General features: G+C 40.7%; 1 protein-coding gene and 1 pseudogene across 1 annotated transcript; both read left to right on the forward strand.

Moving 5' to 3' along the window:
- The first annotated feature begins 9,534 nt into the window (after nt 1-9,534).
- On the forward strand, nt 9,535-14,034 carry C11H12orf42 (chromosome 11 C12orf42 homolog). The gene is made up of 2 exons (XM_065888146.1): nt 9,535-9,940; nt 13,586-14,034. Exons 1-2 carry the CDS (start codon nt 9,535-9,537, stop codon nt 14,032-14,034), a joined length of 855 nt encoding a protein of 284 aa, XP_065744218.1.
- Nucleotides 14,035-14,282: 248 nt separating this feature from the next.
- Nucleotides 14,283-27,903, forward strand: part of LOC136131332 (programmed cell death protein 10 pseudogene) — a 45,384-nt pseudogene continuing 31,763 nt past the window's right edge.

Here is a 27,903-nt window from a genome sequence, read left to right on the forward strand (position 1 = left end):
TGATACTACAGGCAGGTAGTGGAAGCCCTTTGTGTCTCAAGCAAGCTGTGGTTGAAATAAGCTCATCATTCAGATGAAAGAATTGTCCAAGTACTTGGTTGCATGCAAAACAGTGCCTGGCCAGAGTTTTAGCAAGACATGAAATATAGCACTGGGTCATGGCAGTTGAATTGCGTGAGTACAATCCCCGAGGGTCAACTCCTGGTTATTTATTTAGAGGCAGATTATGGACTTTGTGGATTATCTAAGTGTTCCCCACTGTGTCCTCCAGGGCTGTGCCACTGTGTACCAGCTGGTTAGAATATGAAGGGCAGAAGAAAGGAAAGGGGTGGAAACTCAACCCATAATCACATAGCTTGTAAGCAATTCAGATTAAAGATGTGGTGGGAGGAGGGTTGTTAAGCTCATTATTTATTGGGAAAATGAAAAAATTAAAACCACAATGGAGTACTGTTTTATACCCACCAGAATGGCAAAAATTGAAAAACTCAGTCAAGTAATAGTAAGTGTTGGCAAGGATGTGGAATAACAGGAAGCCTTATACACTGCTGGTGGGAGTGTCAGTTGGTAAAAACACTCTGAAAAACAATGGATATTGTATAATATTGAAGACATGGATACCCTAGGACTTGGCTATTCCACTCCTAGAGAAAGTAGAGTACATGCAACAGAGGATGTGTACAAGAATGTTCATAGCACCTTGTTTGTAATATTAAAAAACAAAACGAAAATGGATTTCATGCACACTCCCATCAATAAGAGAATGGATGCATAATTTGTAGATATTCATGTAATGAAATTAGGTTGGTGTGTGGCTATTTGTTTCCTTTAAACAATGTGTATATGTCATCTATACTCTTATAAGCATCATATTAAGTTGTAACATGTGAAATTGCCTACATTTGACAGTTTTTGTCCTACAAAACAGCAATTTCATATGGTAACATAATGCTTCCAAAAATAAATAAGGTAATTAAATGAAAAATGTTTTGCACAATTAAAAAAAGTAACCTCAGAGACTCACAGGATTATTAGGGCTGGGGAATATTGTAGAGATCATTTAAATTCTTCCATAGATGAAGAAATCAAGGCCTTCAGACACTCATTCAGTGAATCCACCAGAAACCAAATACAGTGGCTCTCAAATTATAGCTCACGTTTAAAACAATTCACAGTCTAGTCAGGAAATTTAAAAACAAAACATTTCAATACACATCCATGTCCCTGGGCTGGAGACTTTCTGTGATTCAAATGCAACTGAGTAAGGCGGATGGTGTCATGGGGAAGAGGTGGTGTCATGGAAGGAGGGTGAAGTGCATCTGAATGCACCTGGGTTACCTTCTGGTGCCTGGTGAGACACCAACTCCATGTGTCCTTTTACTAGAGGACGGGAGGTGGTTGAGTAATATTGGAAGAAGGAACATCCCTCCCCCAGAGGCAGGGAAGTCACCCTCATACTTAGCAGAGTACCTGAGCTGGGACAAGTTCCTGCCCCTCTTGTGGCCACTTCATTCTCCCACATCCATGGCAGATATCAGTCATTTCCCCATGAACTGAGACACAGCCCTGGGACTCTTAAAAATTGATGTCCCAACGGGTACTGGTGTTCAAGAAGAAAGCTGTTTGCCATCCTTAGTAGGAGACAAGACATTAGAGCTGGAATGACTGATTATGGTGAACTGAGCAACATGGACTAATCCCTGAGGCAAGAGAAGTGGTTATCCCCAGGCAAGTCTGCAGAAAGGGAGGAGGGAGGGTATGAGGTGGACATGGAGAACGGTAAGCTATAATGCTGAAGAGCAGTCCTCCTGAGTTCTTCTTATTAAACTTATAGACACTTATTAAAAAGCGTTCCCTGCTTGTTTCTCAGCCCCCCAGGTTCTTTCAAGATTTTCTTTCTGTGTTTGGTTTTCTGTAATTTTAATATGCTATGCCTATAAGCAGTAGGTCTTTTGTTTTTGTTTTGTTTTTGCATTTATCTTGCCGTATGTTCTCTGAGCTGCCTGAATTTTTGGTTTGGAAAGTTCTCAGCCATTGTTACTTTAAACATCTCTTCTGCCCATTTTCTCTTTTTTCTTCTACTGGTATTCCAATTATGATGCATACGTTATATCTTATAAAATTGTCCCAGAGCTCTTGTATGTTTTGTTCTTTCTCCCCCCATTTCTTTCTCTCTTTGCATTTCAGTTGAGGAGTTTTTATCGACCTGTCTTCATGCTTCTGCTGATTCTTTCCTTGGCCATGTTCAGTTTATTGATGAGCCCGTCAAGGACATTCTTCATTTCTGTTACAGCGTTTTGCATTTCTAGCATTTTCGGATTGTGTTTTACTTTTAATAAAAATTGTATATATTTGAAGTGTACAACGTGATGATTTGATACACGTGTACACAGTGAAATGATTACTATAGTCAAACTGATTAACCTGTTATCTCCTCATGTAGTTTTTAACCATTTTTTGTGTGATGAGAGAACCTGAAGTCTACTCTCTAGCAAATTTCCAGTGTTCAGTACAGTATTATTTACTGCAGTCTTTATGCTGGAAATTAGATCTCTAGATTTATTCATCTTCCATAACTGCGACTTTGTACCCTTTGACTTAACACCTTCGCATTTCCCCCACCTCCCTGTCCGTGGTAACTCCTGTTCTACTCTCTGCTCCTATGTATTCATTTTAGATTCCACATGTAAGTGAAATCGTGGAGCATTTCTTTTTGATTCTTAGAGTTTCCATCTCTCTGCTTACCTTACTCAACTGTTCTTTCATGTTGTCTACTTTCTCCATTAACGCCCTTAGCATATTAATCACAGTATTTGAAATTCCTTCTCTGATAATTCTGATGTCTGTACCATAGCTGAGTTCTTATGCTTGCTTTGTCTCTTCAGATTGGGTTTTTTTTTTTTTTTTCTTGCCTTTTGACATGCCTCATAACTTTTTGTTGAAAGCCAAGCATGATACATCAGGTAATAGGAACTGAAGTAAACAGATCTTTGCTGTGGGTTTTTGTGTGGACCCGACTCGGTACTGGGATGTGTTTAATGTTTGTTGTAGCTGTAAGAACGAGAGGCTTCAGGTTTCTCCAGTGTTCTCACTTTTGTCCCCTTTCCAGACTTTGGGCTTCCCTGACTACTCCTCCTGAGAGAATCTGTATCTTGTAGCTCTCCCAGCTGGAATCCACTGTTATTATACTGGACACCTGTTGGTGTGCTGATAAGGTGTGGGGGAAGGGAAACATTCTATAATCTTATGATTAATCTCAGTCTTTTAGTGGGTCTGTGTCTCTGGCTGTGACCTTAACAAGTGTTTTTTAGCTTTTTTTTTTTTTTTTACTGCTCCTTAGGTGAGATGAGAAGGCTAAAGGAACTGGAGTGGGAAAAATGCCCTTCCCTTAGCTGGGATAAGGATATGCTTTTGTTATGGAGGATGCTCTGGGCATATTTTACTATGATTGTTTTTCCCATGCCTGTATCAGAGCTTTGAAGGGATCTTTTTCAGACTTTCACCTTGAGAAACTAGTGGAGTTCTTATAGACAAAATCCACTAAAGTGCAGGGGCCACCTAAAAACCTGCTGTCCTCAGGAGTTTCTAACTCTCAAGCTAGTCTACACCCAGCCTCCAGCAATTCATCAAAATGATCATTTAAATGTTCCTACCAGTGTAGGAACCAGTGTATTGTTCCAGAGGCTTCTACTCCAGGTAAACAGATCTTGGTTTGACTCTTTGGATTCACCTGTCTCTCCAGATTTTGGGGTGGCCTTTTGCCCTGCAAACTCAGTTCTCTGATGGGTCCAGGAAAAGTTGTTGTTTTTCACTTTCTTAAACTGTTTCTTGTTGTAAGGATAGGACTGTCAGTTTCCAAGCTGTTTCCATGTTGGAGCTAAAACTGGAAGTCCATTACATGTTATTTCTGCCAACACCTTCCCCCCAAAAAATGGGGATTATCATTATCTATCTATTTTACAGATGAAGAAAATCATGCCCAGACAGTCTGTCTCAACCACTATACACAACTCCCAGGCACATCCAAGTTGCCGTCACCGTTCACTTAGCTGACTGCTAACTGCCTTCTAACTGGCTTCTGTTCTCATCCTCTTCTGCCCAGTTTTCCTTAGAGAACTTTTTCAAGGGTAAGTGCTTCTGTCGTGACTCATCTATGGGAAAGTTTTAGTAGCTTTCCATCACACATTGTGTAACTTCTAGACCTCACCTGTCCCTTCTCTTTTGCTCACTTCCATTTAGCCATTGGGTGTAGCAATCTTAGGAATATATCTCAGTCCTTGTGAGGCTGGAATGCTGTTCCCCGCTCCTGCATGACTGACCTTTTCAACCTTCGGGTCAGTCCCAAATTAAATATTACCTTCCTAGGTCTCCACCCATGTTTCTCTGTCTCGCTCCCTTGCTTTTTCCTTGATATCACTCACTACAATTTGTAGTCACTTAGTGGCGGCTTGCTGTTGTCATCTTCTCCAGTTGGTTGTAAGCTCTGTGAGGGCAGGGACCACATTTGCCTTATGCTGTTGTATCCCCAGGGCCAAATACAGAGCAAGGCACATAGTAGGCATTTGATAAATATGTTTTTGAATGAAGGGATGAATAAAATGAGGCAAACTCTGGATGGGTGGAAAAGATATTATTTTCCACTTGAGTCCTTATTGCCAAAAGAAGCTATTCAGGAACTCTAGAGGGAGAGAGAACAATAACAACAGCTAAGCCTAACTGAGTGCTTCCTGTGTGTCGCATACTGCTCTAAACTCTCGTTTATTAACAAATAATCTGCACCTCAGCCCTGGGTGGTAGTGGCAATCATTACTGCCATTTTGTGAATGGGGAAATTGAGGCACAGAGCACTTAAGTAGCTTGACTTAGGTAACACTGCCAGGAGGAGGTGAACCAGATTTGATCCAAGCAGTCTGGGCTCAGGGCTTGATGCTTTCCAGACCCCTCCCATGGACTCAGCCCCACTAGCTTAAAAACTCTCATTCCCCTACGAGGAGAAGTGGTGAGACTGAGGTGGCAGACTCCGACTCCACTACGTGGTCTAAGAATCCTTTGAAAGTGTGTCATTGGGGTTTTCAGTATTAATTGAAGACCTATTTAAAGTTTAAGTTTGATTTTAGATATGCAGGAGATGATATTAATTAGCTTTAGCCTCTATTTATGCCTACGGTTAAGGGCAAGATGAGCTCTGGGGAATTAATTGTCTCTGGGTTTCATTTCTCCTTCTAGGACAGGTGCCTCTAGTTTTTTTGTAACATGAACATGCTGGAGTTAGAAGCCAGAGGGAGCAGAAGAGATAGGGCGGGGATCAAACACATAGAAGTTATACATTGAGGGAGAGCTGCCAGAAGCAGGTGTGATGGGGTGCACCGTCCTGCTCCCTGGTAGCCCAGAGGGGCTGAATATGCAGGGGTTACCATATTTGTCTTTTTCTAATGAATAGAAGATGAATAAATCTACATCTGTCATGATTTATCATGAGCTATTTTGCAGCTCAAGAGAAAGATAAATTGTTTTTGTGAAGTACATTCAGCTCTGAGGGTTATCTTATTGTTCCTTGAAATCTCCTGTCTGCCACAATATTATTTCAAAAGAAATTAGCGACAGATGGAAGACCTGTGCTGCAAAATAAGAGTCAGAGTTGTCTACACATTGAAAGAACCTGCAAAACTTGAATGTCAGGAAGAATTTCTTAAGATGAGAAACACCCGGGCTTCCCTGATGGGGCAGTGGTTGAGAGTCCGCCTGCCGATGCAGGGGACGCGGGTTCGTGCCCCGGTCCGGGAAGATCCCACATGCCGCGGAGCGGCTGGGCCCGTGAGCCATGGCCACTGAGCCTGCGCGTCTGCAGCCTTTGCTCCACAACGAGAGAGGCCACAACAGTGAGAGGTCCGCGTACCGCAAAAAAAAAAAAAAAAAAAAAAAGCTGAGAAACACCCAAAAACAGGTAGTTGAGAAAAGTTGGCCTGTTTGCATCGGTAAGTGAGCACTGGGAGAGGTTGTCTGGAGGCGGGGTTAGAATGTGGGCTTTCCTGTGAGCTGATGTCAGTCACTGGGCCTCAGGCAGAGTACGCAGTCTAAGGTGCCCTGTCTTCTGCACAATAGAAGTCATGCTGGTGGCACTGATGGCGGGCTAAGGCATGGCCAGGGGGGTGGTCAGCACCCACTCTTTGCTAGCTGTTGTTGTGGACATTGGCATCCCTCCCTTCATCAAGCCCAGTTCATGGTAGTCACACGTTTCTTTTGACGCCACTGGCATTGATTGGGCAGTAGAAAAACCAAACTCCTTCGAAATCTAAGACCTGAATCCAACCCCAGCTTCTCTGGTGCTTGATTCGTGGTGTGGACAGATGCTTACCCTCTGACCTCAGGCCCCTCCTGAGTGAATAAGCTGAAGGGTCGTGGTCTGGCTCAAGTGGGTTTACTGGTGTGAAAACAAATAAAATAAGGGGTAGACCAGTTGTCAAGTGGCTGGTATTGCTGGTATCTGAAATGAAGACTGTTCACAGAGAGATAATGCTTGGAGGAGAAAGACATACCTGAGGTCGTGGCTCTAGATTGTTCATGAGCGTTTGGACTACATACAATTTATAACAGAACCTGATATCTCTGATGAGTGAGTTAGACCAGTGTCTCCCTAATTACGCATCGTAATACCCGAGGGGCTTAACAAACTACAGAGACTGGGGCCCCGGGACCACGTGCCTGTATTTTTTCAAAGCCTGCCAGACATTGGTGAAGGTGTAGCCAAGAATGGGAAACACTGAAGTAGACTCAACAGCCTGGTAATGTAACAAAGAGCACTGGACTTTGAATCACGAGCAGTGGATTTGGGCTCAAGTTCTGCCACTGTCTTGGTGGGGAGATTTGAAAATTTGAAAAAAAAAAAAAGACTGAAAGCCATTGGAGATTGGAAACGGCCCTTGCATTTCTAACAACAGTCTCTGTTTGTTCTATTCAATTCAGGCAACCTGGCAGCTGTATCATAGAGGAAACCTGAAATCCATGCAGGGGTCTGTGAAACTGGGAGGCTCTTGGGTTGCTGTGCTGAATTCCATTTTGCCAAAAATCAGCTGGTCAATTTAGCCTCAAGATGATGGGTTCTGTTGATCTGAGTAAGATTTTGTCATTGTCATTGTTGCAGTACCTAGTATATGGTAGGAGCTTAATGAATATTGGTTGAATAACTAATAAGCAGACATAGTCACCAGCCGTCTCAACATCATATAAGGTGACCTTGATAAATATTACCTATATAAAGTATTACCTTTCTTTCTATCTACCTATCTAAATGTGCCTCTTATATGGCAATTACAAAGTTACCTATTTGCCTTTCTGATAAGCAGTGAAATCTCTGAGGCAGAGGTAGTGAGATTCAGGGCCCTGGAGGCATTTAAACAGAGATGGATGAAGAAGGTGGTGAGGGTCGGCCTCAGATGACCTTTAAGGTCTCTTTCAACCCGTAAGTTGTGGAATGTGAAGGTGTGTAAAGTGCCTTCAGCCCTTCCGTCCTGTTCTTGATATCTGAACAACAGAATGAAGGCACATCAAAGGCCATTGGTTCTAAGGCTGTAGACTTTCCTTTGGGACCAAGAGTCCCAGAGCTACTGTTTTGAAAGATTCTAGGAGTTTCTCTGCATTTGGGAAAGACTGATACAAATTCTGGGATTTATGATGAAAAGGGGCAGGCAGTTAAGATTAAAATGAAAAGCTCAGTCTTCCTAAAGTGCAGGAGGAAGACGAGACTTCTAGAACTCTGTAACCTGCTCATGCACAGAGCTTGCAAATACATCCCCATGACTCCAAGCAGAATACTTAAGAAAATCGTCTTCTGAGATGAAGATGGTATGAAAGGAGGTAAATGATAGTGTAACTTTTTTTTTTTTTTTTTTTTTTGCGGTACGCGGGCCTCTCACTGTTGTGGCCTCTCCTGTTGCGGAGCACAGGCTCCGGACGCGCAGGCTCAGCGGCCATGGCTCACGGGCCCAGCCACTCCATGGCATGTGGGATCTTCCCGGACCGGGGCACGAACCCGTGTCCCCTGCATCGGCAGGCGGACTCTCAACCACTGCGCCACCAGGGAAGCCCGGTAGTGTAACTTTTATAAGGCTGGCCATAGGCCAGAGATGCAAACTGGTGGCCCCTGGTGATTCAGAGAACAGATGTGTTTTGTGGCATCCATACCATAGATTTTTTTAAATCGAGTGAGTTACCAACATTTAAAAATTAGAAGTTTTTACATATATTGAAAAAACATATGTCTGCTTCTCCTGAGAATCCAGAAAAATCTGTCTTCATGGGGCCCACATCCCCTCAGGGCAATAAAAGAACTGAGTTGTGGCTGGCCCCTTCTGGTAGCTGCTTCTACTTGACCTCTTCTCTCATTTCTGTTATCTGTGGGGCCCCTGGAGGCATTTCTTTTGATTTCCCCTTCTGCAGGCAAAGCTGCGATTTAGGACTAGTGTGTCCTGTTACCTAACATGGCCGGCATCTTTGCCACTTGACTGAACCTTGACCGCAGGGAATACGAGTCTTGCTAAGAGTTGCTGCGTCCTGGCACGGTTTCTGCCACATAGTAGAACTCAAGAAATCCACTTCGTTCCTCCCCCCATTCCATACCTCCCCACCTCCTGGTTTTTCTTCTTTTCTATCCCCCAAGTCTGAACAATTTTTCTTTTAGTGAAAAGGGATACTGTTAATAACTATTCTGGGATAACATGTGTGAGTTTGAACCATTGTGGGTATATTAGTTTCCAAGGACTGTCATAACAAAGAACCCCAAACTGGATGCTTAAAACAAGACTATTATCTCACAGTTCTGGAGGCAGAAGTTGGAAATCCACGTATCAGCAGGATACTAAGTATCAGCAGGCTTGGCACCTTCTGGAGGTTCTAAGGGAGAGTTCATGCCTTTCTCTTAGCTTCTGGTGGGTGCTGCAGTCCGTGAGGTACCTTGGTTTGTAGATACATCACTCCACTCTCTGCCTCTGTCATCACATGTCATTCTTCCTGTGTGTCTGTGTCAGTTTTTTCTTCCTATAAGGACACTAGTCATATTGGACTAAGGCCTTACCCTAACAACCTCATCCTGACTTGACTGCAGTTACGAAGACCCTATTACCAAATAAGGTCACATTCACAGCTACAGAAGGTTAGGACTTCAACATATCTTCTTGGGGGACACAGCTCAACCCATAAGCTTCAAACTAGCTTTCTGACCTGAAAAGATGGAGATAATAATTCTATTTGTTAGATGAGGTTCCCGTGAGAACTAAATGACCAACGTATCTGGGCCCTCACACGGTGCCTGCAATATAGCTTGAACTCAACAAAAGCATTTCCAGCCCTTTCCCTCCCCTTCCACACCTTTTTCCTCCTCTTCTTCTCCTACTTGGGCACCCGCGTCCTTGACTTCTCTGTCATTTTGTTCGCTCAGGATAGAAACATGAAACAAACAAAAACATCCATCCGTTGCCTGATTTTATCCTTCCTGCCATTAATTTCGTAGGTGATATTTAAGTCCCTTCCTTCAAAATAATGTGTTTACCTTATACAGTATTTCCAGAAAGGATTCAGACTCCAGTGACATATAGAAGACTGCTCTGTGCTCTCCAGTCCAGCATCCCCAGGCCTCCTGCTGTAAGTATAGCTTCTTTCGATAAAGAAAGCCACGGAGAAGCAAATCCCTCTCCAACACCATCCAGTGAATGGGAAGAGACCCCACTGATCTTCACGGTCAGACAAGAAATGAATATGGGAGCCAGAGGATCACCCAGGCAGGCCTGGGGCAGTTCATTTCTGGAACAGGAAATGACAAAAATGCCTATTCAGGTCCACTCAGTAAATCCTGTGCACCTGGAGGCCATAGGCACACATATCAACAGGCACTTGAGATTTCAGAGCCAGCCCCCTTGTAATTCCAAGGGAGATTCTGTCCCATCTGGTGAGTACCACTTTGTGGTTCCTAACTCTTTCTTCCTCTTTTCAATTGGCCACATTTCATTTTTAACTTCAATAGAAACAGCAAAATTATTTGACCCAACGGTAAGTCCTATTCTAGAACATTCTATAAGAACTGTAGTTGTCAGTCTTTAATGGAAGTCTGCTTGTTGCTTTGTATTGTATTGGAGGAGAGCACAGGTGTGAGCTGATGACAAGAGTTTAATGATTCAGGTATTGCACCTGATAATAATAATAATGACAAGTATTGTCATTAGCATCCCAACCCCCATTTATGATGCTCTCAGATACTGTGCTGAGCACTTTGTTTTATGAAATCCTCATAGAACCCTCTTAGGCAGATAATGTTATTATCCCCATTAAGGAAGGTGTGAATTCATAGCACAGAATAATGTGTATAAAAATGAAGTATCTCAAAACTGTGTAACAGGAGGAATGGTTTAAAGGTAAGAAGATGGACCAGAAGGGATGAGCTTTGACATCAGGGAAACCCAAGCCCAGAACCAGAAATACTTGGGCTCAAATTTCTGCTTTCTGCTGTTTCATTGAGTTCTGTCGCCATGATCAAGTTCCATAAATGTTCTTTGAGCCCAGTATTTTCTGTAAACTGACAATTACTACCTTGAAGAGATGTTGTTGATATAAAATTCCCTGAACACAGCAGGGCCGACTAAATGGCGGTTGTGATGATGGTGTTTATGGTGCTGATATTCTGACTGCAGGAGAGGAAATGTCAGGAGACAATGCATACCTCCAAATATTCTAGGAAGTGTCATGTAGAAGGAGAAGGATTAGACTGATTTGATGCTTTTATTTTTTTTAGGTAAGTTTTTGGGTAGATTTTGTTGCACATATTTATACAGTTTGTTGGAATTGACCAATAGAAGGAAGAGAAATTTTGACACAGTCCAAAGGAGAACCTTCTTTGAACTAGAGGATAATGTCCTGCCTGGACTGTAAATGGTAAAGTAGAGGCTGGGAGACTTTCTGCCAAAGATGCTGAGTCAGAGATTCTTCTTTGCTGGGAGGATGGGCTTGATGATGGCATGCTGAGGATGCTGGCAGGTTAACACATTTTGAGTCTTATGTATAAGGCAATGTGCTAAAATCTGAACATACATCTTCAATTATGGTCCATACGGCTACCTTCTGAGACAAGAACTGTTATCTTCCCATGGTTTAGATGACGATTTGGTGGCCCACAGAGATTCTGTAACTTTAGGGACGGAGCGAGGATTCGAGCCTCCATTCTGACTCCAGGTCAGAGCATTCCTATATTAAGATTCCAGATATGACAATAATAGCTCATAGGTACTGAGCACTTATTATGTACGAGATGCTTTACATTTTATTATGTTCTTCCCTCAGATACTTGCTTAGTTTGCTTTTACGCTTCCTTCAGGTCTTTACTGAAATGTCACCTACACGGTTGGGCTTTCCTAACCGTTCTCACTTTATTTTCCTCCTTAAGATTTATTACCAGCTGACACTTATACATTTCTTTGTTTGCTTATCTGTTAGCCTGCTTTCTCTTCCATTCCCTCTCTTCCCAACTCGAATGCATGCTCCATAAGTGCAGGGATATTGCAGCTTTATTCCTTTCTGTATTCCCAATGTCTAGAATACTGCCAGACACATAACAGGCACTCAAATATTAATGAATGAAGAAAACGAATGGACAGATTTAATCCCACTAGCAACCCTGTGAAGTAGGTAATACAATCCTCATGTTTCAGGTAAGGACAAAGAGACTTAGGCCAGGTGATATGCTGGGATATAAATCTATGATGGTCTGCCCCCAAAGCCTGTTTATTCCCTTACACCAAACTGTCCCTCTAAGACAGTTTGTTACAAAAGGCATCATTATTGAATTACATTCAGGGAAGGAATTCCTATTCTTTGTCCCAAGACAGAGGACAGCATATTCTGTCTAGGTTGTATTCTGTTTCTCGAAATTCCAGAGTCACATCTATGATCTTAGGTGGAATCGTCTTGCAATGAATGGGTCATATGCCAGGGCTGTAAATCTAAATCACCAAACAGTTATTAAGCATCTATCTGTTTTTCACAAAGCAATGTGTTTGGCTCTCTGAAAGCTTTTATTTACCTGGCCATATTGAAATGCCATTCTACCTTTATTTCCAGGAAATAAGTCTCACGTTGGAGAAATCAGGATCACTAAAAATTTTGCACAGTTTGACTTGGTTATGTTAAGTGTGTAGTGGGAGCTGCCCAGTACATACCAAACATAGAACAGTGTGTGATGAACTAAATTGAAATACTTAGTGTTATACCATTTGACACCCACTGTTAGGAAGGCAATGTGCATTTGAAACCTTCTACATATTTTTTGAGTTTGCCAGTGATCCCTTGGGTGGCTCCAAATATTTCAGACATCTGCATGCTATTCAAAGCCCTTTAAAAGTTTACAGAAAGTGATTTAAATCATCTAAGTTATCTTAATACACTACTGAAGAATTACACTTTAATTTTGCGTAGGTCAGTGGGCAGGATTTCTTACCTAAAAACGATTTTTTTTTGGGGGGGGCCACAGGGCGCGGGGCATGCGGGATCTTAATTCCTTGACCAGGGATCAAACCTGTGCCCCCTGCAGTGGAAGTGCAGAGTCTTAACCACTGGATTGCCAGGGAAGTACCCCCCAAACGATTTTATACATACGATATATATCAAGATTTTATATATATATATATATATATAAATACATACTTATATATAAATGCATGTGGAATATATATATATATATATGTCTTTTGTATATCTTTTACATGAAACAATGATTTCATGATCGGGCAAAGAAAGAAAAAACATCAAATCTATTATTAGTGTGTATGTATGTGTTGTGTAGAGCCAACATCAGATTAAAACACTGATTGTTTTCATTTTCACCCAGTTTGACATTTCTAATAAAAGTCATGAAATAATTGCCTCCTGGAGTTTTAAATTGTCAGCAGTGTGTCTAATTGCGCCGCGGATCTGTTTGTTTTTCCAGATCTGAATAATTTCCATTCACAAATTTTCCCCAGATTTCCAATTCGAGGATTTATTTTAGTCACCCATTCTTCTGTTTCCCTCTCTTTAAAAGTTTTGAACTGTTTGTCTTGAAATTAAAAGTTTTATGAGGATTGGGCTTCCCTGGTGGCGCAGTGGTTGAGAGTCCACCTGCCGATGCAGGGGACATGGGTTCATGCCCCTGTCCGGGAAGATCCCACATGCCGCGGAGTGGCTGGGCCCGTGAGCCATGGCCGCTGAGCCTGCGCGTCCGGAGCCTGTGCTCCGCAACGGGAGGGGCCACAACAGTGAGAGGCCCGCGTACCGCAAAAAAAAAAAAAAAAAAAAAAGTTTTATGAGGATTCTGTAAAAGTTATTTTGGGGGGAGGAGGTGCTTTCAAACAATAGGAAAAGAATCGATAGCGTTTTATTTTCTTAAAAGAAATATGGGAAGCACGTGAGGATAATGTCAGGGGATTTAAAATTTTTTCTCAGCACGTTACAAACATCGATTTCTCAAACATCCACTTACCAGGAGATTTTTTTTTTTTTTAAGTCCCAGTGGGGCAGGTAAATTCCACACACTTGAGCACAACCCTGGCTTTTCTTTGCCTTCCAGGTCTTACTCTGAGGCTATACACTGCCGTCGGCCTCAACGGGAGAAGCCAGACCCCCTTTGCCTCGTCCAGGGTCTCCTGGAGTTTGTCAGAGCTTGAGCTGGAAGAGAGGATGACACCCGCAGTAGGCGCACCGGCAAACCCAGATTCCCAAAGCTGGCTCCTGGGTGCATTCGGGAATTCAGTGGGAAGGGGCACAGTTGCCATGGCACCAGAGATGCTCCCCAGGCATCCTCATCCTCCCGGGAAAAGGGGGCCCGGGGCAGACGCCTCTCTCCCCGGCGGTCTGGCAGGAGCGTCCCTTCCTGTGCTTGCCTGTGGTCCCACCCATCTCCCCTCCAAGAGGTTAACCAAGGTTTGCTCCTCTCCGCCCTCCCGCCAACCCCTGCGTTTCCATACGGTTTGTTCACAGGCCCCTCCTAGGCCGGGGGTGAATGCTCACTTACACTGACCACTGCGAGGGAATTGTTCCGTGAGCGCTGCCCGTCTTCCAATCAATGCCTGCCCTGAACAACAGAAAGGGCCTCAGATGTACTGGTTTCCACAGAACCATTGTTAGGCTTCACAGAAGCAGTTTTGAACCTAATAAATAATGTCAAAAGTCTCTATCGCAGCCAAAAAATGTTCCTTTTGAAGGATTTCTAATAGTATTTTTGTTCTGCGGTGTCTCCCAGTGTCACAAAGAATTTGTGCCTCACAATGGGGATGGGGTACCTCGCGTGCCACTTCGCAATGTGCCGACGTCAGGGATGGCCAGGACCCCGCTTTGCTTTGCTCTCGCAGGTAAACGGTTTCACTTGCCAACTTGGGCTTTAGTTTAAGGATGTTTTCTAAGGGCCTTCTGAGTCTCTAAACAGAGGTTTTGAAAACATAATTGAATGTCTGTAATTTAATAGTTAACATGAAATTTGATTACTCCCAATGTGCCTAGGGGAATTTTCTTCAGGCTATATTAAGGTTTTTATGTCAGAAACCTGAAGCTGGATCCTCTCTGGAGGCTCTGAAACACATGGAACTAAGTTTAATGCAATAGAGATGCTTAAGGAATGTTTTATCAAACTGGTGGTTTTAGGCAGTATTTTTGATTTTGGCTAATGTCAGTTAAACATGGCAGCTTTTCGCTGTGAGGCGATGCAGAGACTGATTTATCAAATGATTTTATGGGTTTAGTTATTTTTTTTTCTTTTTAATGTGTTATTTTTTTCAACATTCAGAGAGAAACACAAATCAATGTGACCAAGTCATTCATGTGCAGTTTTGCACTCAAGTTTCTTGCAATTTTCCCACAGGCTTGGATTCATAGAATTTGATCCATGTAAAATCCTACTGCACTTTCCCCTTCAGTTCGAGATTTATATATATATATATATATAAAATGCCTATATACTACTATGTGTATACTATATGTAGTATGTCTATATTTAAGATGTCCTCCTGTCTAAAGTCCAAATGTAAGTTTCAAAGTTTCAATCGAAATGAAATGTTATACCTGATAGTTGCTTAACATTTAGAAGTCTGTTTAATCCTTTGAGGACGATTTGATTGTTTTTGAATATTATTCCCTAGGAGTAATGCACTTAAAAAATGTATCCCCAGGGCTTCCCTGGTGGCGCAGTGGTTGAGAGTCCGCCTGCCGATACAGGGGACACGGGTTTGTGTCCTGGTCCGGGAAGATCCCACGTGCCGCGGAGCGGTTGGGCCCGTGAGCCATGGCCGCTGGGCCTGCGCGTCCAGAGCCTGTGCTCTGCAATGGGAGAGGCCACAACAGTTAGAGGCTCGCATACCGCAAAAAAAAAAAAGAAAAAAAAAATGTATCCTCAAACTAGCGCTTTTGTTCCAGATTAATATGGTTTTATAATAAATACGCTTTTTTATTTTTATTAGCCTGATTTTAGATAAAAGAATGTACGGGTTATCAATGGTGGTTGCTATGGTTTCCTGAGGATATAATGGCATCTGCTCACCAGAGTTCTTGCGACAACCGTAAGTTCAACTTCATGTCATTTGGTTAGGGAGAAGTGGGTGGGCACACTCGTGGGTTTTATGTAAAATTTTGATTCTGGGATATGTTAGTTATGAGTTAGCACAATTGATTTTTTTTTAAGGTCAAGAGAGCATTGCTTTAAGTGATTATAAAACAACCAAAATTTTATAATGGTCAAATGCAGGAATGGAAAATGTTTTTGATATATAGTAAGTGGATTTCCTCACCTGTGGAAATACAAAATAGTGAATTTACTAAAAAAATACAGTACAGAAGAAGCAATTCTGCTCAGATTTGAGAAAAGGGATACAAGCAACAGATATAAAATATGTGATACATGATATTCTAAAGCAATTTCCCAAAGTGTGTTCTATGGAACACTAGAATTAGAAAGATGCTTTGTGACATGGAGAAGCTATAGATGAGTATGTCTGGGAGATGTGGCCATGATGCTCCCACTTAGAAAGTCATGGTAATATATTAAGGATCCCCCAAAATCCCATGGCAAAAAATCTGATAAACTCTGTTTAACCCAGTGTATCCCAGTTTTATGTGATCAGGGAACACCGACATGTGTGTGTATGTGTGTGTGTGTGTGTGTGTGTGTGTACACATATATGTATTTTAAAAATATAACGCCTATCAATACCTTGCAGCACTAGTGTCCTGTGGAACACAGTTGAGAAAACATTGCTCAAAACTCTATTCTTAATATACTAGAATCCATGTAAACTGGTAGGGTTCAAGGTAAGGATTTCTTTTCAAAAAAGTGAAGTAAGAATCAGAGCTAAAGAAAGCAGCCCTTCATAAATACCTCCAGGAGCCCATTCTTCCTTGGAGGAATGTAAAGAGCTATCTTAATTTTCCTCATTTTGGGTGCACATGGTTGGGAGTTTAGTTGGTCTAACCATGACCATAGCTTAGATAGTGATGGATGAAGAGCTTTTTCGGCTTTGACTGTCATAGTTATGGGCTACAGGTGTCCAAGTGTTTCTGAATGACACTAGAACTTAGACACAAATGTACCAAGGTAAACATAGTTAAATCTTTCCCAATGTCATTATTTCTGAAAATAGTGCTGATTTAAGCAGTTATAATTGGGTACACATCAATTTTAGGAAATAAATAATATGTGTGTGTGCTTGAGGACTAGAACGAGGTCTTATGGTATAAAATAATTGTTGCTAAGGTTCTGAACTACAGTTTGTTTTTATTTCTTCAGGGATGTGTGGTTTGACTTAAGGGACATTTATTACCACATACTACAACAGTTTTCTAAGGAAGATAATGTGTCATTTTAGGGAAAAAAAATGTTTCTCTGAAAGTTGCACTGGAAACTAGTGATAAATTAAAAAAATTAGTACATTGAAGAAATGAAATATTTAGGAGAGTCTCTAGTGAATAATGTTTACAAATGAGGAACTCTGTAAAATAATAATTATGGCAGATAACATTTACTGAGTATGTATTTTATGTTAGGGACTGTTCTAAGCATTTAGAATATATTAATTCATTTAGTCCTCATAATGGCTTCATGAAGTAGTTACTGATATCATTATCGCTACTTCACAGATGAGAAAGCTTTATTTTGAACAATTTTATATACACATGTATATATTGAAGCTTATAATTATATATACATAAGTTACAAACTATATTGTTATATATTATACAATATTGTTTGTGTATAAAGCTGTGTTATTACGTTCTGTATCATGAGAGCTAATATATGTACATGTGAATGTGTGTATTCCACCTCATACAGATATCATATATAAATCAGTTTTTATTCCATGCCATTGGTGCCTAAGTGAGGTCAATATAGAAACTCTACTTATAGCCGTCTCCTCCTTATAATGAAGTGGAGAGTAGGAGGTGATAGCTGGGAGTTGATGACATATGATATGTTCGAACACTTTGAAGAGCAGAGTGGGGTCAGAGATGATCATCACATCGTTCTTTTTGTTTGAAGCAACATCCTCGCTGTGAATGAAGTCTCAGAAACTCAAGAAAGGGAAGGTGGTTTTGAGGTTTTACTAAAGACGGAAGCACTTTCCAAGGTTATTGGAGCTGACCCACATCAGCCTTGCGGAAGGGATGGAAGGCTGTAGCGGGAGAGCTAATGAAGAGCTAAGGTGCTGGGGCTGACCTGGGTCTGAAGAGCCAAGAATTTGTTCCTGTAAGCGTGACCCGAACTTAGTGTCACTCCATCCTTTGGCTGCAGTTTCTTCACTGTTAAATTGGGATAACGTGTTTCGTTTACTGCAAAGGATACTTGGGGAACAAGTCTGCTATCAAATCAAAGCATTTGAAAAGCAAGATCACTATGCAGATGCAAATAATTATTTTGATGTTAATATCAACAGCAATTAGCATAAATATTACCATCAGTTATGCAGGGCTAATTTCAGGCTTATAGATCCAGCTGCCTTACACTGACAGTGAATATTATTTCTGGTAACCAGGTGATCATGTCTCTCTGAGAAGTTTTATGTACCATATTCTTCACCTTCATCACAGCATTATGAGGCACGTAGTACAGCAGTATCCCATTTACTGACAAGGAAACAAACACAGAGAGACAAAGCAATTTGTTCAGTGATTGCCCCCAGCACACAAGCTCACAGTCATTCTCTATTAAAAACAATGTAGACAGTTGACAGCTCAACAAAATATTCCATTTAGAACCCCCAGTTTAGAAGAGTTCAGCGTAGAGTATAGAATGACAGTGGGCAGTGTCTACTATCCCATGTAATCTTTTATCCCGACTATCTATAAAAGTCTGAAACTACCCAGACAAGGCAGCGGGGGCGGGGAGGCGTAAAGCAATGTTGTAAATACCATCGTGATGTTGAGGATTCTGTCATGTAGAGACCCAGGAAAGAAGTTGTTTTCAGCAGACTACTTTTCCTTAAGAAAAATGCTCCAGAATTCTTAAGGTATATGGCTTCCCTATTGCACAGTCCAAGGTCTTTTCACCTGCATCAATACTTTTCCCACAACAATTTTTTGCCATGTCTAGGCTCCTTCTCTTACTACTCACCTCCGTATCCTGCAACTGGTGTTTCCCCTGCACTACGGGAATCAATCTGATTTTGTAAGTCAGTGATATTGGGATCAACATCCTAGGTAGTCATTGTGGGAGACTGGAGAAGTGTGATTCAACTCAACCAGCGTGCGTTGAGTATTCACCATGTGCCAGACACTCTGGGCGCCAGCATGCATTGTGAATGTCAACTGAAAAGGACACAATCCTTCCCCTTGACAAGCTCAACCTCGTATAAAACGTAGTTCTTTCATTGATTCATTCATTCTATCAAATGTGTTAAACACCCACTTATATGCCAGACACCTTCCACTGGGGATATAATGGTGAAGAGCCGTTTTGGTCAAGTAAAACCTAACTGATGAGACATGAAATAATAACACAATAACGTTCAAGTCTATGATCCTTTAGCCATAATTCCAAAATCCAAAATCTCTGAAAGTTCGTTTCTAACTCATTTGGTGTTAGTATCACCCAAACTGAAGTGAGGCTATTTATAGCCTTTAACTCTGAAGATGTGTTAATATAATTGACTATGGGGTGTTACTCGGGATCCTGATGGGACAGTGTTATGTAATACATGATTTATGCACCGTTACATAATATATAGCTTGTGCACAATAATATACAAAAGAAAACTTAATTGACCTGGAGAGTTTTGGCAGAAGGATTTTGAAGTTGTCTAGTGAATAAGTGCAGCAAAAACTTAGAGAAAGACGTCAGTTTGGGTTGGAGTAATCGTAGACGGCCTCCCGTAGGACTTAAACTTGACTTTGGAGAGGTAGGATTTGAAAGGACAAAGTAACGGGTAGTGCAGGAGGTAGCAACCAGGGACAGATCAAACTTTGTGGAGCCTGAGCGTATATATTTTGAGGGGGCCTCTTTAAGAAAAAGAATACAAAATTATGAACGTAGGTAGAGGGCCTTGGGAGGGTCTTTGCAGATAGGAGCCCTGAAGCTTAAATTTCATTAGTTTCTTAGTAAATTCACCTTTGAGCAAGGCCAAAGGCATGGATAATTTATAAAGTGAAACGTACCTGTAGATCTATAAATAGACACATATGTTGACACATGGAAGGAGAGAAGAGTTGGGTTCTTGTGGGGCATAGGAGTGAATCTACCATTTTTATCTTTTTGAATTGTTTGAGATTTTGAAAATTGACAACAGCTATTTCTTTTTAATCTAGGCATAATATGTGTGGCCTTTGGAAAATAGACCAAAGATTTTTTTTAAAGAATGATTTCAATTGTAAGTGTATTTCAGAATGAATGAACGTTCTCACTTTTCTGATGTTTGATTCTGTAGCTAGTCAGTTTCTAAAGCTTAAAGAAGATCTGACAATCATAAATAATTTAATGTACTTAAATATCAAACTCTTTAAGGAAGAGAAAAAGCTGCATTGTATTTCGAAATTTACCTTTTGAATAGACTACTGAGGAATAGATTGTCTTTGGATTTCAGGGAATAAGGTTGAATTTTGAAAAATCTTTAAAGATGAATGTTTTAAGATTAAAATGGAAATTTCAGTCTTACCATTAGTCACACTACGTAACAGTACTCTTTTCCAGAGCTTTCCCAAAACTCTTCACAATGATTTATACTTACTCTCAAAAAGAATTACTGATGCTCAGTGTTTATTGAGTACTTACTCTGTGCCAAGCACTGTTCTGATTGCTTTATTGTAGTATCTCTCCCCCATCCTTTAAAAAAAGTATTTTGTTTTATTTTTTGCCACAAAGATTTGTCCATCATTCTTGATTGGTTTGTTTTATTTATTTTTAGCAACTTTATTGAGATATAATTTACATACTATACAAGTCATCCATTTAAAGTATACAATATACTGGTTTTTAGCATATTCACAGATATGTACAGCCATCACCACAGTAACTTTTACATTTCACCCACTCAAATAGAAACTCTATACCCTTTAGCTATCTATCTATCACCTTTCTATCCTCCCCTTCTTCTCCACCCCTCAGCCCATTCGAACAATCACTAATTTACTTTCTGTCTCCATGGATTTCCCTATTCTGGGCATTTAATATGAATGGAATTATATAATATGTGGTCTTTTGCGACTGGATTCCTCCCCTTAACATGGTTTTTCAAGATTCATCCATGTTGTATCATGTCAGTATTTTATTCCTTTTTATGGCAGAATAATATTCCATTGTGTGGCTAGACCAGACTTTGTTTATCCATTGGGGTTGTTTCCACTATTTGGCTCTCATGAATAATGCCGTGATAATCTCGCGTGTACAAGTTTTCGTGTAGACACGCATTTTCATTTCTCCTGGATGCAGTCTCTCCTTTAATCCTCCCGACACTCCTGCTGGCCTGTTGTTGTTATCCCCTTTTACACAGGTGCTGACCGACAGGAGTGAGGTTAAGGTGCTTGTCCAGAGTCACGTGGCCTGAACAAGGCAGACCCAGACTGTAAACCTAGGCATCTAGGTGGGCTGACACAGATTTGCCTTGTTGCTTCTCTCTAGATCAGCTTTTCTCAGAGGGATTTTGAGACTTGCCTTTTAAAGGTATCTAAGAAATTGCACAAAAGAAATAACTACTGTTTAAATATACCCACCCACCCAGCCACTTACCTATCAACTGACTAGATGCCACACATAGTTCCCGAAGCACATCCAGAAAATTAAACTTAACAAATGTAATAGCCAGCATAGAATTAATACCACTTGCATTTACATCATTTTTAGAAAAGTCACGTTTTTCTCACTTTGCCTTAAATTACACTTATCTTTCTCATACATAGTGTGGGTGCGTGTTTGGGATGGCAGAGATCATCCCCAAACTGTCTATTAATTAATCCTCTTGGGGTAGATCCCCTCCCCTCCTAATTCTTCTTTGGGATGAAATCACTATTGCCTGTTACTTCCTTCCTTCCCACACCTCTTCTAGATTAAAGTTAAATTCTTTGAGATCGAGATTTTTTTCATTTGTGACTTGAACAATGTCCTCTTCACATGTCCTTGCTCAGGCCCAACAATTGCTTGTTGACCCATTTTAACCTCTTTTGAGCGTCATCTTCAAAGTGTAACTGTCCTTGACAATGAAAGAGACCTTCCTATTGTCTGGTCCTTCCAGGCAAGCTTTAGCATGGAGCTAAATGGCTTTCAGATGGAGGAGTTGGCCAGAGGAAGGAGACAAAGTAAGCTGTTGTTCCTGAGTGACTTTGCGAAAGTTTCCCTTTTCTCTCTTAGAATGGTGAATTTCTATAGAAGATGACAGACGTTTTGACAGGTGCAATATGCTTTGAACTGTTGTGTCCAATAATTCTTTTGTCTTGGGTTTTCCCAGTAGAGTGGTATATCTTGGGATGCTGATATGCATATTGTTTGCCTTTCATTTAGTGTGGCGAAGCCTTCCTTCTCACTTGCCCTCCGCCTCTCTTTTTAGCCCTTTACACGCATGTCACTAACCCAGATGGGATGGCAGGCATTGGTGCAGGAACCTCTCGTTAACCTTCCCCCCAGCCTTTTTTTTTCCTCAAAATGGAAATCACTTCTTGTATAGTTTTCTCATGATTGTCAAAAGAAAAGGAAATTACTTAGAAGGGGACAAAACACATCAGAGGCAATGGCTGATAAAGCTGAAACCCTAATATGAATAATACCTAATACACATGGACCTTATGTATTCAGATATTATGCTAAAACCTTGACGTGAATTGTCTATTGTGGAAAAAGTGAAAATTGTCTATGGCCTAATAAACCCAAAGACAACCATTGCTTACATTTTGGAGCATATCCTTTAAATACGTTTTTCTTAGCGCATTACATCTTTGCACTTCGTGCAAAAATGAGCTCGTACTGCATACGTGGTTCTATAAGCTGATTTTCCCCCCATCACACTGAACTGTGGACATCTTTGTAATATCAATAAATAGGGATCTTCATTACCAATTCAAATACCTACAGAGAACTTCACTGCAGCATCATCGTGCAATTCTCCTGTCCATTATTTTGGGACATTTTAGTGACTTGCGGATTTCACTACTAGCAAGTCTTTTTCTAATGAACATGATGAATATATTTTACATGTTCTCATTTGTACTCTTTTGATTATTTTTATAATATAAATTCCTAGACGTGGAAGGCTGGTCAAAATGCATGTAAGATTTAACTTTTGCTTCTCTTTTGCCCTTGTCAGAAAGATTCCTAAATGTTTCATTGGAATGCTCTCTGACTTCCAGAACTTAAAGAATTGGTAATATTAGAAAAGATTTAGCATAAACTAAAAATACACACCAGAGATCCTAAACGGATTCATTTTGCTTCTTCATCTTTTGTGGTAAATTAGATCCGCACAGATTTTTCTGCCTTGGTACAAATGTGGGTAAGTTTTTATTTGACAAATTAGAGGACTTCTCTTACTTCAGGAACTAAAACTGGGGGCTTCCAAGCACTAACTCTTCCATATCTAAATGGATATGGAAGGAGAACATTAACACAGCCCAATTTGTTTCTCTGGATCGCCTTTCGTGTATTTCTGTTAAATGTGGTTTATGCCCAGCGTCTTGTCCCAAGTATGACTAAAAAGAACAGGCTGAACCAAGATAGGAGAGAATTGTTTATAAAATAAAATTGTCCTGCTCTCTGTAATAAGTGATTTTACTTTTTGTTTTAATTTATATTTTTCCGTAATACCAAGAAAGTTCTAGAATCAGAGGAAGAATGAACGAACAGAGAAGGGGTTTTGCATTTTGCTAAGAAATAGTTAAAGGCGGTGTTGAGATGTTTATTTATCTACCTTTCGAAACCATCTAAAGATACAAAGAGTTAGCACATAAGCAGTAACAAACAAATCAAAGAAGGGCAAGATCTGTCACACGTCTGACATAATGGGAGCTGGTTTACAGAGCATCTGAAAAATCAAAGTACCTTGTTCTGTGGTTTAGATCAAAAAAAGGACAAGATTAAATTTCAATGCATATTGAAAATAATGGGTAACAGTACCTGCAATTTTCAAATAAGGACACATTAAGTTAAACTGGATAATGTGCTAAATGTGATTTTTATTTCCAATTTGTTTTTCTTGTAAACTATGTGGCCAACTTATCTTGTTTACTTGGTGACATCGCCCCTCTCAACACACACACACACACACACACACACACACACACACACACACACACACTACCACCCACCTCTGGGTTTTCGACTTTATTCAGTGACTCTCCACACTCTGAACTGAGCCCTGGCTATGAAAAACCAGCATAGGTTGTGAATTCGGCTAAGTGGGGATAGTTACAAAGTCACTTCTGCTTTGTTTAAGCAGCAGGATGCGGGCCGTTTGGCCTGCGGTGGGTCATGTGATCCATTGACCTCTATCTGGGTTCCATGACTCTGCCTAGTAACAATTGATTAATGGTGTATGGTAACTTTGAGAGCAGATCTCATCAGTTCCCCTGAGTTTGAAGACTTCCTCATTATCTTAGACCTTTCACTACTGCCCTTAGGAAATTTTACTCACAAATTAGGTGGAACAAAATCTTCTCAAAGAAAATTATTTTCGGTGTTTGGTCATCGGGAAGCAGAAGGCTTGATGGTCATTTACTGCACTGAAAAGGGGGGGCGGGGGAGGCAAGTGGTGGTTATAGAACCCAGACAGCATTCAGGCTTCCTTCCTCTATGCTCCAGGACTGGGTTTTTAGAAGAAGCGAAGTAAAAAAACTATCACTTGAGTGACAAGTTGACCTTAAACATTTTTTTGGCGGGGGGCGGTGGGGGGGTGGGGTGGAATATCTGATGTTCATGCTGGCATAGAGGTTATGAGCACATTTATTTCTTGAGCTTTAACGTCCAATAGCCACCTGGATTTGTGACAGGCACTGCTGGTTGTCTACCCAATATCCATTCTCTGCTTCTCTGTAACAGAACCCCAGTTTTATTTAGGGTAACAATATGGTAGGTTAAAAATATTCACATGTCCATACTTCCTTGTAGCTAGAATGGCTGTGTTAACCTGTCCTGGTCAACTAGTTTATAAATGGAGTTCCACTGGAAAAGCTATCATTTTCTTGATAAAAGGAACAGATTCGGCTAGCATGTCCTTTGTCCCTTGCTTTCCTGCTTCTTTCTGCTTCACTACAGATGCAGTGCCTGTATCTGTGGTTACAGATACAGGGCTGCTCTGTGGAGCAGCCCTCTCCTGACAACAGCCGCAAGCTAAGGGTGGTGCCTATGGAAGCGAGAAGGCAACTGGGTCTTTGAGTCTTTGAAGACTTCCTGAGCTGATGTATGAGCCCTCAGTTCTCTATGCTTGGATTTCTTGGTGTGTAAGAAAAATTAAACCCTTATTTGGTTAAGCCACTGAAGTCTGGTTCCTATTGCATACAACTGAATGCAGCTCTGATCAGTGCTGTTCAAATCCTGGCTTCATCATTTTCCACTTGGGTGATGCTCTCTGAACCTGTTTCTTTATCTACCAAGTGAGAGTTGACAATAGCTGTCCCTACCTCAGAGGGTTGCTGTGAGGATTAAATGCAACAGGCAATGCATGTCAAAGTCTTAGCGTAACATCTGACATGTGGAAGGTGTCGATATAAATTAGGTATTACTGTTAGTAAGGATTTAGCTCTGACTGCCATCGCCTCTGATGTGCCACTGTGTTTGGTCTCTCTGATGTTTGTGTTAACCCCATCTTTTTAAGGTCCAAAAGACGATCAGATATCTATGTATTAGTGTTGGGATAGCATTTGACACATACTTATTTCCCATCTGTTGCATATGTACCCAGTCCATAGACAAATTGCTAAATCAAGAAACAAAGTAAGATATAAATTGTTCAGTATCATGGGATTATGACTGGAGTGGCTGTTTCTATTTCCAGAGGGACAAAGAAACTGGACTTTTTTTTTTTAACTGAAGTATAGTTGATTTACAATGTGTTAGTTTTGGGTATATAACAAAGTATATATTTATATATACATATGTACATATATTTATATGTATGTATTCTTTTTCAGATTATTTTCCATTATAGGTTATTACAAGATATTGAATATAGTTCCCTGTGCTATACAGCAGGTCATTGTTGTTTATTTTATATATAGTAGTTTGTATTTGTTAATCCCAAACTCCTAATTTATCCCTCCCTCCCCCCTTTCCCCTTTGTTAACCATAAGTGTGTTTTCTATGTCTGTGAGTCTGTTTCTGAGAAACTGAACTTTTCCAAGGGACACACGCCATGATTTGAACCCAGATCACTTGTTTGATTGCTGAAATAGAGATATCTCTTTGTTTCCAGGGGCAAGGAATCAAAAGTTCAGCTTATAACTAAGCACACACTATAGATTATGAAATCTTTTGAAAGCAGGGTTTGACCGTCAGGCTTTTGTGCCATTCAGCTAACCAAGGAATCTTTGGAATTCTCTGTTGTTTGTAACCAGAAAACTCTTATTTATTAACTCTTTTTATGCCAGGATGGAAGGGTAAAATTATAGCAGACAGACAGCAATTGATTCCACAAATAATTAGAGTCTATTTTAGGCATTTCTTTCTGTTACCCTTAGAGTGCGTTTTTGTAACAAAAATTTTTTTAAAATCGTAGGCTTTAGGAGACCTGAGTTCTAACTGAATTTCTGAATAAATAATTTAACTTCTCTGGGCCCTGGTTTCCTCATTTGGGGGATGAGAAGGACTTTCAGAGCTCATGCTTTATGATTCCATGCTTTCTCCAACTTTACCAACCTCCCTAGTGTAAACACCACATCCTATTTCATCTACTTCCGTTTATCCGTGACCATCCTTCCTTTTTGCTATCCCAAACAGTAACTTTACTTAGTCCAATTCGCTTCCGTATTCTGTGATCCATTTCTTTATCTTCATGTCAGACCTTAGAAAAGAGGGACACGTGGGTCCAGAAGTTGAGAGACGTCTTGATTATAAGGCAAAAGTACATATGTTTTGCCTCTCTGTTGCATCATCACCACCGTCATCACCATCACCATCACCATCACCATCCTCATCCTCATCCTCATCATCATTATCATCACCACCATCATCATCACGATCATTGTCATCTAATGGCTAAATTGTACTGACTAGTTAGTATGTACCAGGCCCTGTACTAAGCACTTTATACATACTATACTTCTGGCCAGTGGAGTATAAAAGAAAGTCTGTTGGGCTTCTTAGGAAAGATGTACCTACTGCTGTCAAGAGAGAGGCACTTGAGAAGTCCCTGATCAGAGCAATGGCAGCCATTTTTACACTGTGAAGTCAGGTCAAGAGAATTCCAGAGATGCTGGACCAGATCCCCATCATTGCTAAACAGTTCAGTGGATAGCCCACCCCCAGGCTGCTTGTTAACAGAACAATAAATCCATGATTTAAGTCACTACTGGTCAGGTTTCCTGTCCCTTGTAAGCAAAAACATTCCAACTGATATAAATAATCACATGCCAGACACTGAGTTAAGCCCTTTATGGTCATTATCCCATTTAATCTCACAGCAATTCTAAGAGGTAAGTACTGTCATTTTCCTAATTTTAGAGATGAGGAAACAGGTTGAAAGAGCTCATGTACCACGCCCAAATCACAGACTGTTAGTAACTCTCTGATGATGACCCATCTTCCCTAGGAGGCCTTGAGCTACCTGTAGTCGAGGAGTGTCAGTCTTGTATCCTAGTAGCTCTAAGAAGCAGGTGGGCCTTCATAAAGCTGGTGGAATGATTACTGAGTGAATGCTCTGCTTTTCACTGCCAGTTTATTCTACCCCCTTTTTCATGTTGGCCTCAAGCCAGTACAAGAATCATCATCAAGGGATGGTGCTTGTTAACAAAACATTCTGTCTTTTGATGTTTCCCAATAGTCATGATGAATAAGAAATAAAAAACTCCAAATAATTATTTATATCGATAGCAGTTTTGAAATTTCAAAAATGTAAGAAGCCCTTGCCATTTCATTTAATGTTCTTGGGGGACCAGTTTGATTAAGAGCACTCAGGTGTCAGGACTCAGGAGAGATTCATAAATTCTGTCTCAAGTCTTTGACAAGATTCTGCCACTCAAAAGTTCTTTCTCATCCCCAGAGTTACCTAAATGGTGTCTTAGGCGAATCTGGAACAAAGCTTTCAGTCTAACTTTTTTTGCCTCCTGATAACTAGAATGGACATTTAACAAAGTATGTATTGTATTAGAAAATTCTTTAAGTTACTCATTCACTCTCAGCCTTAGTTTTCTGGACTTGAAAGATGAACTTTTCACTAGCTCATTCTCGTGTCATTTACAAAACATTTATTGAGCAGCTTCTATGTGTTCAGGGAA

The sequence above is a fragment of the Phocoena phocoena genome, chromosome 11 (assembly GCF_963924675.1).
Source record: "Phocoena phocoena chromosome 11, mPhoPho1.1, whole genome shotgun sequence".
In the NCBI taxonomy this organism is placed as follows: domain Eukaryota; kingdom Metazoa; phylum Chordata; class Mammalia; order Artiodactyla; family Phocoenidae; genus Phocoena; species Phocoena phocoena.